Source organism: Pristiophorus japonicus, chromosome 16, assembly GCF_044704955.1.
Source record: "Pristiophorus japonicus isolate sPriJap1 chromosome 16, sPriJap1.hap1, whole genome shotgun sequence".
In the NCBI taxonomy this organism is placed as follows: domain Eukaryota; kingdom Metazoa; phylum Chordata; class Chondrichthyes; family Pristiophoridae; genus Pristiophorus; species Pristiophorus japonicus.
In genome coordinates this window covers 124,348,673-124,366,153 of record NC_091992.1, presented here as the reverse complement: position 1 = coordinate 124,366,153, position 17,481 = coordinate 124,348,673, and the positions used below count along the sequence as shown (strand labels likewise).

Sequence of the window (17,481 nt, the reverse complement as noted above, 5' to 3'; positions counted from 1 at the left end):
AGACTTCCTCTTCTCCATAGCTGAACAAGGCCATTGGCATCCTAATTGGAATGTGGACCAGTTTGAACTTTTACCCGTAGTGATAGACAGCCAGCTACACCGACGGTGACCTGAGAAGAGAGACGGGAAAACTGAACTCTTTTAATTAGCAAAATAATTGGACTATTTATCTGAATCCTGAGCCATAAGATGAAACTGTCTGTATGCCACAGTCTGTATAATAGTGTTGATATATGACAGTTTTGGCGCATGGGAGGGGAGACAGAGACGAGAGCTACATGTCTTATGTTTATGCGCAAAATGGGAACTTTTCTAGATGTTGGGTGTGTTCACATTCCCTATACATTTTACTCCTAGAATGATCCTAAGTGTTATCATGGAATGATAAAAGGGGGGAATGTGAATGTTTAAAAATGTATAGAGACATTGAAGTTGAGAACGTGGGAATTGTATAGGGACAGTATAAGCTAACAAACAATTCATGGAGGAATAGCCATGACATCTCAGACTCGAGACTGCGAAATGTTACAACACTAACACATATTGAAACAAAACCCACAGCTTGCAGAAAAACCTCAAGGTCTTATTAAATCATGTTATTAACCTGAAACATTGACAGAAGGTCTTTGTTTAAAATCGGACCATGCTTGGGTCGGCTTATGAGTGGACGAAGGGAAGGAGGGATCAAAAGAGATGGGCTGAGCTGGGATGTCACTCTAGCCCTATCTTGTTATCTTTTGCCGAAAATGTATAACCATCGTGCCTTGACAATGTAACGTCACTTATCCGTAGGGAGTGTGCACGCTCTATCGAGAGAGTATATCTTCTGTCTGATAAGTCTTGCCGGGCGGTAAAATAAAGACTGCTTTGTTTAAAGCACAATAGGTATTCGATTCAGTAATTTTACTGAACCAGATTGAGGAAAATAATCTACATTTACAGTGCTGCCAAAGAAGCCTTGGCGAGTTGCTGCAGTGCATCTTGTAGATGATGGGGGATTTGGCAATGCCGTTGAATGTCAAGGGGCAGTGGTTAGGCTCTCTCTTGTTGGAGATAGTCATTGCCTGGCATTTGTGTGGCACGAAAGTTGCCATTTATCAGCCCACGCCTGAATGTTGTCCAGGTCTTGCTACATGTAGGCATGGCCTGCTTCATTATCTGGGAGTTGCGAATGGAACTGAACACTGTGCAATCATCAGCGAACATTCCCACTTCTGACCTTTTGATGGAGGGAAGGTCATTGATGAAGCAGCTGAAGATGGTTGGGCCCCAAGATATTTCTCCTGCAGTGATGTCCTGGAGTCGAGATGATTGACCAACAACTACAACTTTGTGCTAGGTATGACTCCAGCCAGTGGAGTGTTTGCCCCCCGATTCCCATCAACTTCAATTTTACTCAGGCTCCTTGATGACACACTCGGTCAAATGCTGCCTTGATGTCAAGGCCAGTCACTCTCTCACCTCTGGAATTCAGCTCTTCTGTCCACGTTTGGACCAAGGCTGTGATGATGTCTGTAGCAGAGCGGCCCTGGTGGAACCCAAACTGAGCATCGGTGAACAGGTTATTGGTGAGTAAGTGCCGCTTGCTAGCACTGTCATTCAAGATGCTTTGCATGATGTGATGAGGGAGCAGGGGGAGGAAGAAAGCAAATTGTAGTTTTTTATGTAAAAATGAGCTCGATGGCCAAAAGGCCTTATCTGAGATCTTATTTGTTTTGTAACTTTTCTTGCCATTTTTTTTAGCTCTTTTCTCAGCCATTCCTGACCACCCCTTAAAAGGGAGAAGGGGAGAAAGATGGAAGCAAAAAAATAAAGCTGCTAGGAATATTGCTCTGAACTGGCCACTTAAATATAATAAATATAGCATACATGTATTCAAACTCCATATTTGCCTCCTAAGAAAAATCCATTCCAAACAATTTTTGAATACCAGGTAGCTCAAAAAAGACTGCAGTTGTGAAGTAATCAGGAGCAATGTCTCACTACTTCACTCTGCCGTGAAGAGAAGCTGCCAATCCTCCAGCGGCAAATCCACGCCACAATTTGCTGAGAAAATAATTAATCCTCCACAGTCTGATCGGGAGCGGCGTGGTCAATGTCAGATACACATCCAAGGTACCGGGGCCAACACAGAATGGAACAACAGGTGATTTAATACTTCCATAAAAGTAAAAGAGCCAAACAATTTTCTCAGATTTCCTCATTTCATTTTTTTTTAAATGATCAATACAAATGGGAGTTAGTGTTTCTTCCTACTTTGTAATGAATTTGTGATGGTTATAATCGAGATGGCGCAAAAGGGCACCAACTCTGCTAATACAAGGGCTGCTCTGTTAGCCTCACCATTATTTTCACAGCTAAATCCAGCCCCACACTGTGTCAGACTCTTCACCGGCTGAATGCTGGCGGTTCAATCATTTACAAACTGTACTTCTAACAAAGATCGAATGGATAAGGGGGAACCAGTGGATGTGGTGTATTTGGATTTCCAGAAGGCATTCGATAAGGTGCCACATAAAAGGTTACTGCACAAGATAAAAGTTCACGGGGTTGGGGGCAATATATTAGCATGGATAGACAATTGGCTAACTAACATAAAGCAGAGAGTCGGGATAAATGGGTCATTTTCTGGTTGAAAAACAGTAACGAATGGGGTGCCGCAGCCTCAACTATTTACAATCTATATTAATGACTTGGATGAAGGGACCGAATGTAATGTAGCCAAGTTTTACTGATGATACAAAGATGGGTGGGAAAGCAAATTGTGAGGAGGACACAAAGAATCTACAAAGGGATACAGAGAGGCTAAATGAGTGAGCAAAAATTTGGCAGATGGAGTATAATGTGGGAAAATGTGAGGTTATCCACTTTGGCAGAAAAAATAGAAAAGCAAATTATAATTTAAATGGAGAAAAATTTCAAAGTGCTGCAGTACAGAGAGACCGGAGGTCCTTGTACATGAAACACAAAAAGTTAGTATGCAGGTACAGCAAGTAATCAGGAAGGGAAATGGAATGCTGGCCTTTATTGCAAGGGGGATGGAGTATAAAAGCAGAGGCGCCCTGCTACAACTGTACAGGGTATTGGTGAGGCCACACCTGGAGTACTGCGTAAAGTTTTAGTCTCCGTATTTAAGGAAGGATATATTTCCATTGGAGACTGTTCAGAGAAGGTTCACTAGGTTGATTCCAGAGATGAGGGGGTTGACTTATGAAGATAGGTTGAGTAGGTTGGGACTATACTCATTGGAGTTCAGAAGAATGAGAGGTGATCTTATCGAAACATATGAGATAATGAGGGGGCTCGACAAGGTGGATGCAGAGAGGATATTTCCATTCATAGGAGAAACTAAAACTAAGGGGCATAGTCTCAGAATAAGGGGCCACCCATTTAAAACTGAAATGAGGAGGAATTTCTTCTCTCAGGGGGTTGTAAATCTGTGAAATTCTCAGCTGTGAAGGCTGGGTCATTGAATATATTTAAGGTATAGATACAGATTTTTGAGCAATAAGGAATAAAGGATTATGGGAACGGGCAGGGAAGTGGAGCTGAGCCCAAGATCAGATCAGCCATGATCTTATTAAATGGCAGAGCAAGCCAGAGTAGCCAAATGGCCAACTCCTGCTCCTATTTCTTATGTTCTTTTTTGATAATAGGGTTTATATTTCCTTCCCGTATAATAATATGGACTGGTATGAAACGAGATTCCTCTAAACCACAGTGAACATCAAGAAGTCCTTGCATCTCCTGTTTTTAAATTAATAGTTTTTAAATAAATCAGTACAATCACTTGACCTGTAAAATAATCAGGTTTTTCCAAAATAGCTGCACAAGAGCATAACTCAATCAATATTTTAGACCCAGGGAACTTTATTTTGTGGGAAATTCATGCAACCTATGTCAAAACATGGTTGAATACTTTACTGATTGAACCCTCCGGTGTGGAGATCATAGTGGCGTTGGTTTAGCAAACTCAATCTCACCATTCATTTAAATGGGGGCGGATCTATGATAATGAGCTGTTCCACTTTTTCACCAAGGTTCTCTGTGGAGCAGCACAAACATCCCAGCAAACTATGGCATGGTGCATATAATGGCATTTCTTTCATGCCATAATTGCCTGGAATTTCTGCACCATAAAAATGCCGTGCACCACAGATGTGCCATTACTGTGGGACAAGCTATTCACAAATTCAGGCTCTACGTGATTATCACTCCCTCATTTTGATGTAATCTCTCCCCTTTTCCCAAACTGCAACTTTATGCACCAGTCCAGATAAGGGGCCAGGTAACCAGGTCCCAGAGTTCATTCATACCCTCAAAACTCCGAATATGAAAGCATCTAGCCTCCACTCAGCTCTTCTCTGCTCTATATCAATGCTGATGAGATCAGGAACTCGGGGCATCGAAGCCCATTCTATCACTACATGCTACCACATGTAGGTGCTGCAAAGCAGCAACTGTGGGATGACATACTTGCCCAAAAAACAACTCCTTTGAAAAGTTCCTCAACATAAATTCAATATAATCTCATGTTGAAATGATACCAGATTTTATCCCTTACTAGTGGTTGGGCAAGGTGTCAAGGAAAAGGTGACTGATCATCACTACTGGAGTGCAAAAGCAAGGAATCCAAGAGGATTTGCAAGCCCTTCAATAAGTATACAATCTGCAGCAGAGCACAGTTCTTCCACCATTCTCCAGCCAGATGCTGTGCTCTGGTAAGGCCACATCTAGAATAATACATAAAGTTCAGGTCACTTTGACATAAAATGGCCACCCAAACTCTGCAGGCAGTGCAAATAAAAGCAATAAGCTAATCCTCGATGTCAGAGAAAAGAATTAGAAGGAAAAACTTCATAAACTAGGACTAGTCAACCTCAAACTAGAACAGAAGGTTCAGAAAGGATCTTGGAGGCAAACTTAATGTGCGAGTAAATGAAAATAAAATAGTATGTTCACATAAAGAAAGACTTGCATGTATATAGTGCCTTCCACAGCCCCAGTACATCCCAAAGTGCTTTATAACCAAGGTTAGCCAGGTTACAAGACAGAAGGACAAAAGTTCAGCATTGTAAAGGGCAAATTAAGGAAGTTCAGAAATGTTTTCTTTTAAGGGTTATCAGCAGTTGGAATGGGTTGCTGAGAAGGATGGTGAGGTCAGAATACTGGACTCATAAGCTCACTGCTGTATGAAAAGATGGACACTGATATCTCACTGGAACTTGGACCTAGCATTAGAATAAATCTGAGCCACTAAACCCTGCAATTATTATTTTATTGATCAAATTGAACCGAAAGCACTTTTTAAACTCTTGCCAGCCTGGAAATTCCACTTACATAAACCGCAACGTGACTATCTGGAACCTTTCAAATGAGCATATTCAATGCCTTTAAGGCTCAGTGCCGATCAAAACTAGCCCTTTTTTTGCAGACAACAAAGCAACAGGAGGACACTTTCTTTTGCTGCCCCAAGGACACTTTCTCTATAGCTTGAAACAGAATTTTTCCACAGAATATAAAGCCAAAAATCATTTTAATAAGAACTTAGACTGCCCCAAGAAATTTGAACGATGGAATGTTTTTGTACACATATCAATAACCTTCCCTGTGTTTTCCTAAAGGGAACCTGCATGTCAAACTGATCCTCAGAGGACCTTACTGCCCACGCCAAGTCAATGCTGGAAAGAGAAGGCACAGCTAGATTTATTGATACTGGCCATGTGAGCTTCCAAGTGGACATCAGCCAAAGTTAATCATACCAACCCCTCCAGCTACCAAAACCATGGCTGGCGGCCATACAGTTGGCCCAATACAGCTATACAAGATTTATATTGCTGATAGATTCAAAATCCTATCCCATTGTGAACACATATTCTTTAACTGAGCTAGTAAGGTCAGTCAGGACCTTATGATGCTCGTTGAGCCAAAATTTGTGCCAGCTCACAAAGTGTGATTCTCTTCCAAGCTCCCTTTTGAGGAGGCTGAATGCACCTTCGGTCTTGACCAATTGCTATCTTTGAGATACTGACACAAGTTTTCCAAAAAATGTGGGCAACCTTTGCAGTCTTGTACAAAAGGAAAAAAGAACAATAATTTTAATAAACATCTGCTATTGGAAACACCTAACAGGACACCATGGGCTAGACTTTCGGGGTCTTTGTGCCCGATTACCACCCGATTTAAGGTTTCTTCATCATTACCGCCCATTTTAAGCCTTCGATCGAAACTTGCGACTTACCGTCGGCGGTAGTTTTGGCAGCCTATCAACGCCGACAGTAAACGCAGTCGCTCACCCATTAGATCCAGTCGATTTTCGGTCGATCTTGTCGTGCACCACCCAGCACTAATTTCAGCATTTTTTCGTATTACTACCAAAAATACCGCCCGCAATTAAGAACGCCCTGAAAACGGTACACTTAAGCGCTCCTGATCCAGCGGTATGGACGCCATTTTGAAATCAGATGTAAAGGCTGCTTTTAATTGTAGGTGACATTTAAATCATTTATGAGTGTATTTTATGGGTGTAAGTAAAATAGATTAAATTAGTCAGAACAAGAGTGAAATTAATACATTCAAAACAAAAAAGTAGATCAGGGAGTAAAAAGGAAGAGAGTCTAGGAGGAACAAAAGATGACAGAGTAATCATGATTAAAGTATATAATTGTTTTTATTATTTAAAATTATTATGCAAGATTACTTGTACATTAATAAAGTTATTTGGGACAAGGGGAAATTGTGCAGAACCTTCCTACAGGAGATTAAATGAGTTGGATTCAAGAGTTAAAGAAAATAGTGCATACCATACAAAAATGCAGTATTTACAGAACATTTTATCATTATCGGAAAACAAGTCTTCTTACTTAATTCTATCAGTGTTAGTAAAACCTGGTTCTCCACAGTGATTGTGTATGTTATTTTAAAATTCAGAATATGCAGCATGGCTTAAGTTAATTGGATCTGCCTGGTATCTCACTTGATGTTTTTGGCTCACTAGCAGCAATGTGTAAGCACTGGTTTAGAACTACATTAGAATCTTCAAACTGGTGTCAATAGTTCCCAAGGTTCCTTTAATGTCAGTACTGCCAATCAATAGCAATCTCTGTCCAAAGTTTTGAGTGATTTTATTCATGCCTTTTTCACTGTTGGCATGTGGACTGAAAATTTATAAAACTGACCATCCCAGAGAAGCAAAAATTCCCCATGACTACATATTATGGATGTAGTCTCAGTGTTCTACTCTTCCACTGGGCATCGTCAATCTGTGCTGAGCTATATTTCTAAACTGGGCCCAGCGCAGATTGACAATGCGCATTAAAAAAAATTGCGCATGCAAGATGAAGCCAGCCTTACACGATGACTTAGACCGCCCACTACCGCCACCGCTACCACCAGGAGGGAATCAGGTGAAAGTTGCGACTTTAGATCTCGGCGATAATCGGGCGGTATGGATGACTCGATATCTTCATACCACCCGATTACCGCCAAGATACGAGCTGTAGCGGCAGGATATGGAAAGTCTAGCCCCAAGAGCTTGAGTCAAAACCTTGGCATTGCATGAGTGGAGCTTTGCAGCAACCAACACACTGCTTCAAGCAATGCAATGTCGTGGGTGGCACGTTCAATGAGTTGGTCACACCGCAGGTAAAGGTTACACGGGCAGATAGGGAATGGGTGACCAGCAGGAAGAGCAGGGGAAGGAAGGTAGTGCAGGGGTCTCCTGTGGTCACCTCCCTCCAAAACAGATATACCGTTTTGGATACTGTTGAGGGAGGTGGCTCATCAGGGGAAGGCAGCAGCAGCCAAGTTCATGGCACCAGGGGTGACTCTGCTGCACAGGAGGGCAGGAAAAAGAGTGGGAGAGCTATAGTGATCGGGGATTCTATTATAAGGGGAATAGATAGGCGTTTCTGCAGCCGCAAACGAGACTCCAGGATGGTATGTTGCCTCCCTGGTGCAAAGGTCAAGGAAGTCTCGGAGCGGTTGCAGGGCATTCTGGAGGGGGAGGGTGAACAGCCAGCTGTCGTGGTGCATATAGATACCAACGTTATAGGTAAAAAATGGGATGAGGTCCTACAAGCTGAATTTAGGGAGCGAGGAGTTAAATTAAAAAGTAGGACCTCAAAGGTAGCAATCTCAGGATTGCTACCAGTGCCACGTGCTAGTCAGAGTAGGAATAGCAGGATAGTTCAGATCAATATGTGGCTTGAGGAATGGTGCAAGGGAAGGGATTCAAATTCCTGGGACATTGGAACCGGTTCTGGGGGAGGTGGGACCAGTACAAACCGGACGGTCTGCACCTGGGTAGGACTGGAACCGCTGTCGGAGGCAGAGTGTTTCCTAGTGCTGTTGGAGAGGGTTTAAACTAATATGGCAGGGGGATGGGAATCTATGCAGGGAGGCAGAGGGAAGTAAAAAGGGGGCAGAAGCAAAAGGTAGGAAGGAAAAAAGTAAGAGTGGAGGGCAGAGAAATCAAGGGCAAAAATAAAAAAGGGCCAGATTACAACATAAAGGACAAAGAGTGTTAAAAAAATAAGCCTGAAGGCTCAGAGTCTCAATGAGAGGAGCATTCGTAATAAGGTGGATGAATTAACTGCGCAGATAGCTGTTAACGGATATGATGTAATTGGGATTACGGAGACATGGCTCCAGGGTAACCAAGGCTGGAAACTCAACATCCAGAGGTATTTAATATACAGGAAGGACAGACAGGAGGGAAAAGGAGGTGGGGCTGCATTACTATTTAAAGAGGAGATTAACGCAATAGTAAGGAAGGACATTAGCTTGGATGATGTGGAATCTATATGGATAGAGCTGCGAAACACCAAAGGGCAGAAAACGTTAGTGGGAGTTGTGTACAGACCACCAAATAGTAGTAGTGAGGTTGGGGATGGCATCAAACAGGAAATTAGGAATGTGTGCAATAAAAGGTACAGCAGTTGTCATGGGTGACTTTAATCTCCATATAGATTGAGGTAACCAAACTGGTAGCAATACTGTGGAGGAGGATTTCCTGGAGTGTATAAGGTATGGTTTTCTAGACCAATATGTCGAGGAACCAATTAGAGAGCAGGCCATCCTAGACTGGGTCCTGTATAATGAGAGAGGATTAATTAGCAATCTTGTCGTGCAGGTCCCTTGGGGAAGAGTGACCATAATTTGGGAGAATTCTTCATTAAGATGGAGAGTGACACAATTAATTCAGAGACTAGGGTGCTGAATTTAAAGAAAGGTAACTTTGATGGTATGAGATGGGAATTGGCTAGGATAGACTGGCGAATGATACTTAAAGGGTTGACGGTAGATAGGCAATCGCAGACATTTAAAGATCAGATGGATGAACTACAACAATTGTACATCCCTGTCTGGCATAAAAATAAAATGGGGAAGGTAGCTTAACCGTGGCTAACAAGGGAAATTAGGGATAGTGTTAAATCCAAGGAAGAGGCCTATAAACTGGCCAGAAAAAGCAGTAAACCTGAGGAATGGGAGAAATTTAGAATTCAGCAGAGGAGGACTAAGGGTTTAATTAGGAGGGGGTAAATGAGTATGAGTAAGCTTGCAGGAAACATAAAAACTGATGACAAAAGCTTCTATAGATATGTGAAGAAAAAAAGATTAGTGAAGCCAAACGTAGGTCCCTTGCAGTCAGATTCAGGTGAATTTACAATGGAGAACAAAGAAATGGCAGACCAGTTGAACAAATACTTTGGTTCTGTCATCACGAAGGAAGACACAAATAACCTTCCGGAAATACTAGAGGACCGAGGGTCTAATGAGAAGGAGGAACTGAAGGAAATCCTTATGAGTCAGGAAATTGTGTTAGGGAAATTGATGGGATTGAAGGCCGATAAATTCCCAGGGCCAGATAGTCTGCATCTCAGAGTACTTAACGAAGTGGCCCTAGAAATAGTAGATGCATTGGTGGTCAGTTTCAAACATTCCATGGACTCTGGATCAGTTCCTATGGATTGGAGGGTAGCTAATGTAACCCCACTTTTTAAAAAAAGGAGGGAGAGAAAACAGCTAATTACAGACCATTTAGCCTGACATCGGTAGTGGGGAAAATGCTGGAATCAATTATTAAAGATGTAATAGCAGCACATTTGGAATGCAGTGACAGGATAGGTCCAAGCCAGCATGAATTTATGAAAGGGAAATCATGCTTGTCAAATCTTCGAGAATTTTTTGAGGATGTAACTAGTAGAGTGGATAAGGAAGAACCAGTGGATGTGGTGTAGTTGGACTTTCAAAAGGCTTTTGACAAGGTCCCACACAAGAGATTAGTGTGCAAAATTAAGGAACATGGGATTGGGGATAATGTATTGACGTGGATGGAGAACTAGTTGGCAGACAGGAAGCAAAGAGTGGGAATAAACAGGTCCTTTTCAGAATGGCAGGCTGTGACTAGTGGGGTACCGCAAGGTTCAGTGCTGGGACCCCAGCTACTTACAATATATATTAATGATTTAGACAAAGGAATTGAATGTAATATCTCCAAGTTTGCAGATGACACTAAGCTGGGTGGCACTGTGAGCTGTGAGGAGGATGCTAAGAGGCTGCAGGGTGACTAGGATAAGTTAGGTGAGTGGGCAAATGCATGGCAGATGCAGTATAATGTATATAAGTGTGAGGTTATCCACTTTGGTGGCAAAAACAGGAAGGCAGATTATCTGAATGGTGACAGATTAGTAAAAGGAGAGGTGCAACGAGACCTGGGTGTCATGGTACATCGGTCATTGAAAGTAGGCATGCAGGGACAGCAGGCAGTAAAGAAAGCAAATGGCATGTTGGTCTTCATAGCGAGAGGATCTGAGTATAGGAGCAGGGAGGTCTTGCTGCAGTTGTGCAGGGCCTTGGTGAGACCACACCTTGAGTATTGTGTACACTTTTGGTCTCCTAATCACCAGACTGATTCCCGGGATGGCAGGACTGACATATGAATAAAGATGGATCGACTAGGCTTATATTCACTGGAATTTAGAAGAATGAGAGGGGATCTCATAGAAACATATAAAATTCTGATGGGATTGGACAGGTTAGATGCAGGAAGAATGTTCCCGATGTTAGGGAAGTCCAGAATCAGGGGTCACAGTCTCAGGATAAGGGGTAAGCCATCTAGGACTGAGATGAGGAGAAATATTTTCACCCAGAGAATTGTGAACCTAAGGAATTCTCTACCACAGAAAGTTGTTGAGTCCAATTCGTTGGATATATTCAAAAGGGAGTTAGATGTGGCCCTTATGGCTAAAGGGATCAGGGGGTATGGAGAGAAGGCAGGAGTGGGGTACTGAAGTTGCATGATCAGCCATGATCATATTGAATTGTGGTGCAGGCTCGAAGGGCCGAATGGCCTGCTCCTGCACCTATTTTCTATGGCCCCAAGTTTCCACACGATAAAAAACGAGCGCCCCTTCGAGCTGGGCGCCTGTTTATCGCGCCGGAAAAAAAACGCGCGATTCTGGAGCGCCCTGCAGCTCCATGTCTGCTTGGCGCGGAGCCTACACTTGCGCCGATTTTGTAAGTGGGAGGGGGCGGGTACCATTTAAATTATTTTTTTTCCTGCCGACAACCCTGCGCGTGCGCGTTGGAGCGTTCACGCACGCGCAGTGTGAAGGAAACATTGGCACTCGGCCATTTTTGTAGTTCTTTGTAGCCGTTTAATTTTTGAACATTTTTTAATAAAAGCACATTGCCATCAGCACATCAGCACTGAGGCTTCTTGCAGCAGTGAGAAGGCTGCAGGAAGCCTCAGAAAGTTGAGGCAGTCGTTTCCCGACGGCCTCCCCCACCCCTGCCGTCGGGAAATGGCTGCTGAACTTGAGGCTTCCTGCAGCCTTCTCACTGTCTCCTTCCCTCCCCCCGCCCGCCGTCTGGAACGGCTACCCCCCCCCCCCCCCCGGGAACGAACGGCTTCCTTCCCCTTCCGCCCGCCACCCCCACCGCGGGAACGGCTGCCTCAACTTGTGAGGCTTCCTGCAGCATTCTCCCTGGCTGAAGCACTTTCACACAGGTAGGAAGATGGTTTATTTAATCTTTTCTTTGCTTATAAATTTTTATTCAGGTTGGATTTATTTGTATAATATTTGTATAAGTATAAATAAGGATTTATTATAGAATTTAATGACTTCCCTTCCCCCCCCCCCCCCCCACCCCACCTCGTTCCGGACGCCTAATTTGTAACCTGCGCCTGATTTTTTAATGTGTAGACAAGGTTTTTTCAGTTCTACAAAAATCTTCACTTGCTCCATTCTAAGTTAGTTTGGAGTACGTTTTCACTGTGGAAACTTTGAAATCAGGCGTCAGTGGCCAGACACGCCCCTTTTGAAGAAAAAATTCTGTTTAAAAGTGAAACTGTTCTAACTGACTAGAACTGCAGAAAAAAAAATGTGGAGAATTGCGATTTCTGAGCTAGTCCGTTCTTCACCAGTTGTTCCTAAAAATCAGGCGCAAATCATGTGGAAATTTGGGCCCAATGTTTCTATGTTGCAACTTTACAACAATAACCTGCATTTCACACAGTAAGAAAATACTTCTTCTGTGATTTGCCTTTTTTTAAAAACATGTGTACATCAATATTTGAAATTGCTGCCAAAACAGGAGTAAAAAGATCGGAGTATGTAATTAAGAAGCAGGCTCTCTATAACCTAAAGCAGGAAAGACCTTCCAATTCTAATGGCCTTCCTGAGACAATGCTGCAGTGAGCAGCTGAGCTATAAGAAACAGCAATGTCCCAGATTCGATTCCAGCTTTCTGCTAAGTTAATTCATCTTAGCCGGGCTAGTTGCGCTAATAATTAATCAGAATGCCTTGCGCCAAAGTGGAAAATAAATACATTTCTGAAGATCAAGCGTACCGTGTAATGCCCGCAGCCTGCCAGTACTCACTATCCGGGCTCTCATATGAAGCAGATTCACTTTAGCAGCACTCAATTAATACCTGCAGAACTGGGAAAGTAGTGCCACGAAAAAGTAAAACTACTGGGTCAAGTGACAGTTTACCTCTTCTCCAGATTCAACCAGTTCTAATGGGTTATAGCATTAGCAGTTAAAACTAAACAGAGCCAAACCAAATGTTAGCCCTGGCCAGTTTATTTACCCCAAAAGAATAGATATTTATTCAAATAAACCAAAAATCAAGTCCTTCACGAACAAATTTGACATTTTCTCCCTTCCTCTGCCCTCTTCACTCCCCGCAAACAAAATCGAGAGATTTCATAAATAGGCCAGCTATGACTACTGCTCAATATCCTGTAAATTGGGGGCTTACAAGAAAAACCTAAATTTATTTTTCCCGTTGGAAGGCCATTCCTCATTGTCATAGCTGAGATAGGACACCTGTTCTGCGGATTGAGGAACTGTGACCAGACTCTTCCACTACATTGTAACGCAGTTATTTGGTTAAATGTAAAATGCATGATTTCTGTCGAAGCTGAATTGCTAAATAATAAAAATCGATGGTTATCAAAAAAAAATTGCATTATCCAGAGCATTTTATGGGTGTATTGAAATTCTGAACAAAATCATACAGTGTACATCTTTTAACATGGGAAAATATACGAGAAGACTATGTTCCATCCAGTTTGTTCCCAAAAACCGAAAGCTCTCAAACACCTACTCCTTTGCGATTCAATGCTTTGGTGCTCCAATATGCTGCACCGCAAATGGTTGTACAAACCACTGATTCCCCAAGTGATGAGCTTCCAAGCCCATTAGGAAGGAGATTTTTCCACTGGTAAAATGGATGCCAAGAAGTGGCACTTAGCACAACTCTTAGCAGCAGACTTAAATACAGCAGCAGAGGTTGCTGGCCAGCAAAGGATATAAGAAATAAGAGCAGCAGTAGGCCATTCGGCCCCCTTAAGCCTGCTCCGCCATTCAATGAGATCATGGCTAATCTACCTCAACTCCACTTTCCTGCACTATCCCCCATATCCCTTGATTCCTTTAACACCCAAAAATATATCAATCTCAGTCTTGAAAACACTCAACGACTGAGCGTCCAGAGCCCTCTGGGGTAGAGAATTCACTGGGATGGCAGAGAGCAGCAGCAAGAGGAGAAGGAGCAAGAAGGGAATATGAACATTAGGGAATACTATCCTCAATTGTTTAGGACCAATAATAGATCTGTAAAAAAATAATTAAGCAGTCAGAATATGTGAATGGGCAACACTGAGAAAATGAATACAAATGTTAAAGAATACATCTTCCCATGAGTACAAGAGGAGGTTACCCACCGATCCAACACTCCAATCGTGCACAGGGAGTAGTTTTCACCACATCTGGGGGGTCCACACCAACATTCAGGCAAAGAACCAAGGCAACACTGACAGTTTTCATCTAAAAACACAAAAACAAAATCAAGTTACTAAGCAAAGTTAAAAATCACATTCTTCCCTAATTTGCAATAAAAGGCTTCAAGACCAATAAACAGTTCCTCTTTCTCAATGTGCGCGAGTTGTGTCAAATATCATGTGCACTTACTAGCTTTCATTCATTTTCAGTGCTAGTTTGTAATGAGGTAGAATGCAAATCTTAGTTTTGTGGCTTTTACATGGGTTGCGCCTGAAATAAAACTGAACGGACAAGTGCAAACGAATCACAAGTTGTATTCACAGTGACAGTGTTCGCATACAGTTTATAGTTTCATGAGTGAGAGATATAATTGAACAAATTTAAAAGTGAACCATCCAAATCTACCAAGAGTTCTTTTTAAACAAAGATTCAAAATATATCTCAAAATTATACATACACCTTTTAACAACTGTACAGCTCAACAACTTACATTTATATAGCGTCTTTAGCATAGCAAAACATCCCAAGGCGCTTCATAGGAGTGTTATCAAACAACATTTCACACCAAGCCATGCAAGGGGTAGGCCAGATGTCCAAAAGCTTAATCAAAGAGGTAAGTTTTAAGGAGGGTTGTAAAGGAGGGGTTTAGGAAGGGAATTCCAGAGCTTAGGGACTAGATAGCTGAAGTTGCCAATAGTGGAGCGTTCTTAACAAACAGAGGAATAGCTGGTTAAATTCGAGCTTTATAATTGCACGACACACTTACTAAATATAACTGGTAATCCCAACATTGAAAACTGTATAAGTTAGTCAATGCATACAGGTATTTGGTCTATATTGTCTCTAGCGTTCAGCAGTTTCAGGATTGTTATAATGACAGCAGCCCTCCAACCCACCCCCACACCAATTTGCTCCCACGCCCCAGTCCTGCCAATAAAGAGTTGTTGGTTCAGACTTTTACTTCATTACCAAACTAGTTCTGCTCAAGAAATGAGACCATTCTGACAAACACAGGCACACTCGTTAAAACTAAAATGACAGCTACACAGTGTGGCCCAGATTTCCTGCAACGGTGTAATCGGCCACATTGACCTTAAATCTCAAAATCTACCATGCCAGTCACACCACTGATGAACCCCTCTGTATTTTCCTGCATTTTTAATTAGAACACGGCGCAGCAAGCATAACACGCAGCCAATGTTTATCTTAGCTTTTATTACTTACAAGTAATGACCAAACATTGCACAGATTGGAATTGATAATGAAGTGGATAATAAAATACATATTTGCTCACATACCCATTGTGAGCTCCTTGCCAAAGACAGTTCTTTCCCACAAGTGCAGAGCAGTTCAGAACTGAAATTGCTACTTGCTGATTCCCAACATTTTTTGTTTAATTTATTCTTGCATTCCTAGCTGCTACAACCGAGTGGCTTTCTAGGCCACTTCAGAGGGTAATTGGTTGACTCTTAAATTCCCTCCTTAACGGAGCTGAAATCTGTTTCTATCCTCCTCACTTTTTACTAAATTTCCAAGTTTCATGTCATCTGCAAACTTTGAAATTATGCCTTGTATACCCAAGTCCAGGTCATTAATATACATCAAAAGAAGCAGTGGTCCAATACCAACCCCCAAGGAACACCACTGTATGGGGCCAAGTTTCGGCCTGAGTTGCTCCTGTTTTTTTGGAGCAACTGGTTTAGAATGGAGTATCTTAGAAATTGCAATTCTCGGCATTTAGTTTGCTCCAGTTCTAGTCAGTTAGAACAGCTTCAGTTTGGAACAGATTTTTTTTTCAAAAGGGGGCGTGTCCAGCCACTTACGCCCGTTTTGAAAGTTTAGGCAGTGAAAACTTACTCCAAACTAACTTAGAATGGAGTAAGTGTAGATTTTTGTACACTCAGAAAAACCTTGTCTACACTTAGAAAATCAGGCATGGGTTACAAATCAGGCGTAGGGAAGGCCGGTGGGGGGGGGGGTTTAAAGGAAAGTTTACAAACATTAAACACTTCAGTTTTACAAATAAAGAGCCATCATCAATAATATATCATAAATACATCAATAAATCAAAAAAAATTAATAAAAAATAAAAATAAATTAAAAAAATCAATAAATAAAACATTTTCTACTTATCGACTGCATAACCGGGAGTCCACCAACAGCGTGCTGGGACGACCCCCCCCCCCCCACCCCTCCACCCCCACCCCATCTCTGTCAGTGTCTCTATCTCTCTGTCTGTGTGTGTGTCTCTCACTCTCTGTCTGTATTTCTGACAGCGAGGGGAGGGGGTGGAGGGAGAGGGGAGGGGGTGGAGGGAGAGGGAGGGGGTGGGAGGGAGAGGGGAGGGGGTGGAGGGAGAGGGGAGGGGGTGGAGGGAGGGAGAGGGGAGTGGGTGGAGGGAGGGAGAGGGGAGTGGGTGGAGGGAGAGGGGAGTGGGTGGAGGGAGAGGGGAGTGGGGGGAGGGAGAGGGGAGTGGGGAGGGAGAGGGGAGTGGGGAGGGAGAGGGGAGTGGGGAGGGAGAGGGGAGTGGGGAGGGAGAGGGGAGTGGGAAGGGAGAAGGGAGTGGGGAGGGAGAGGGGAGTGGGAAGGGAGAAGGGAGTGGGGAGGGAGAGGGGAGTGGGGAGGGAGAAGGGAGTGGGGAGGGAGAAGGGAGTGGGGAGGGAGAAGGGAGTGGGGAGGGAGGGGAGAGTGGGGAGGGAGGGGGAGAAGGAGGGGAGGGAGGGGGAGAAGGAGGGGAGGGAGGGGAGGGAGGGGGAGAAGGAGGGGAGGGAGGGGAGAAGGAGGGGAGGGAGGGGGAGAAGGAGGGGAGGGAGGGGGAGAAGGAGGGAGGGAGGGGGAGAAGGAGGGGAGGAGAAGGGGGAGGAGAAGGAGGGGAGGAGAAGGGGGAGGAGAGGGGGGGGAGGAGAAGGGGGGGAGGAGAGGGGGGAGGAGAGGGGGGGAGGAGAGGGGGGAGGAGAGGGGGGAGGAGAGGGGGGGAGGAGAGGGGGGGAGGAGAGGGGGGAGGAGAGGGGGGAGGAGAGGGGGGGAGGAGAGGGGGGAGGAGAGGGGGGGAGGAGAGGGGGGGAGGAGAGGGGGGAGGAGAGGGGGGGAGGAGAGGGGGGAGGAGAGGGGGGGAGGAGAGGGGGGGGAGGAGAGGGGGGAGGAGAGGGGGGGAGGAGAGGGGGGGGAGGAGAGGGGGGGAGGAGAG

General features: G+C 43.8%; 1 protein-coding gene across 2 annotated transcripts in view; it reads right to left on the bottom strand.

Annotated features, from left to right (window-relative positions):
* Positions 1 to 17,481, bottom strand: part of rptor (regulatory associated protein of MTOR, complex 1) — a 505,194-nt gene that overhangs the window by 446,787 nt on the left and 40,926 nt on the right. For both annotated transcript variants that reach the window (XM_070857808.1, XM_070857809.1), the window contains exon 2: positions 14,237 to 14,339. In XM_070857808.1, the coding sequence (XP_070713909.1) occupies positions 14,237 to 14,339 (103 nt within the window). The remainder of the gene's footprint in view (positions 1 to 14,236; positions 14,340 to 17,481) is intronic.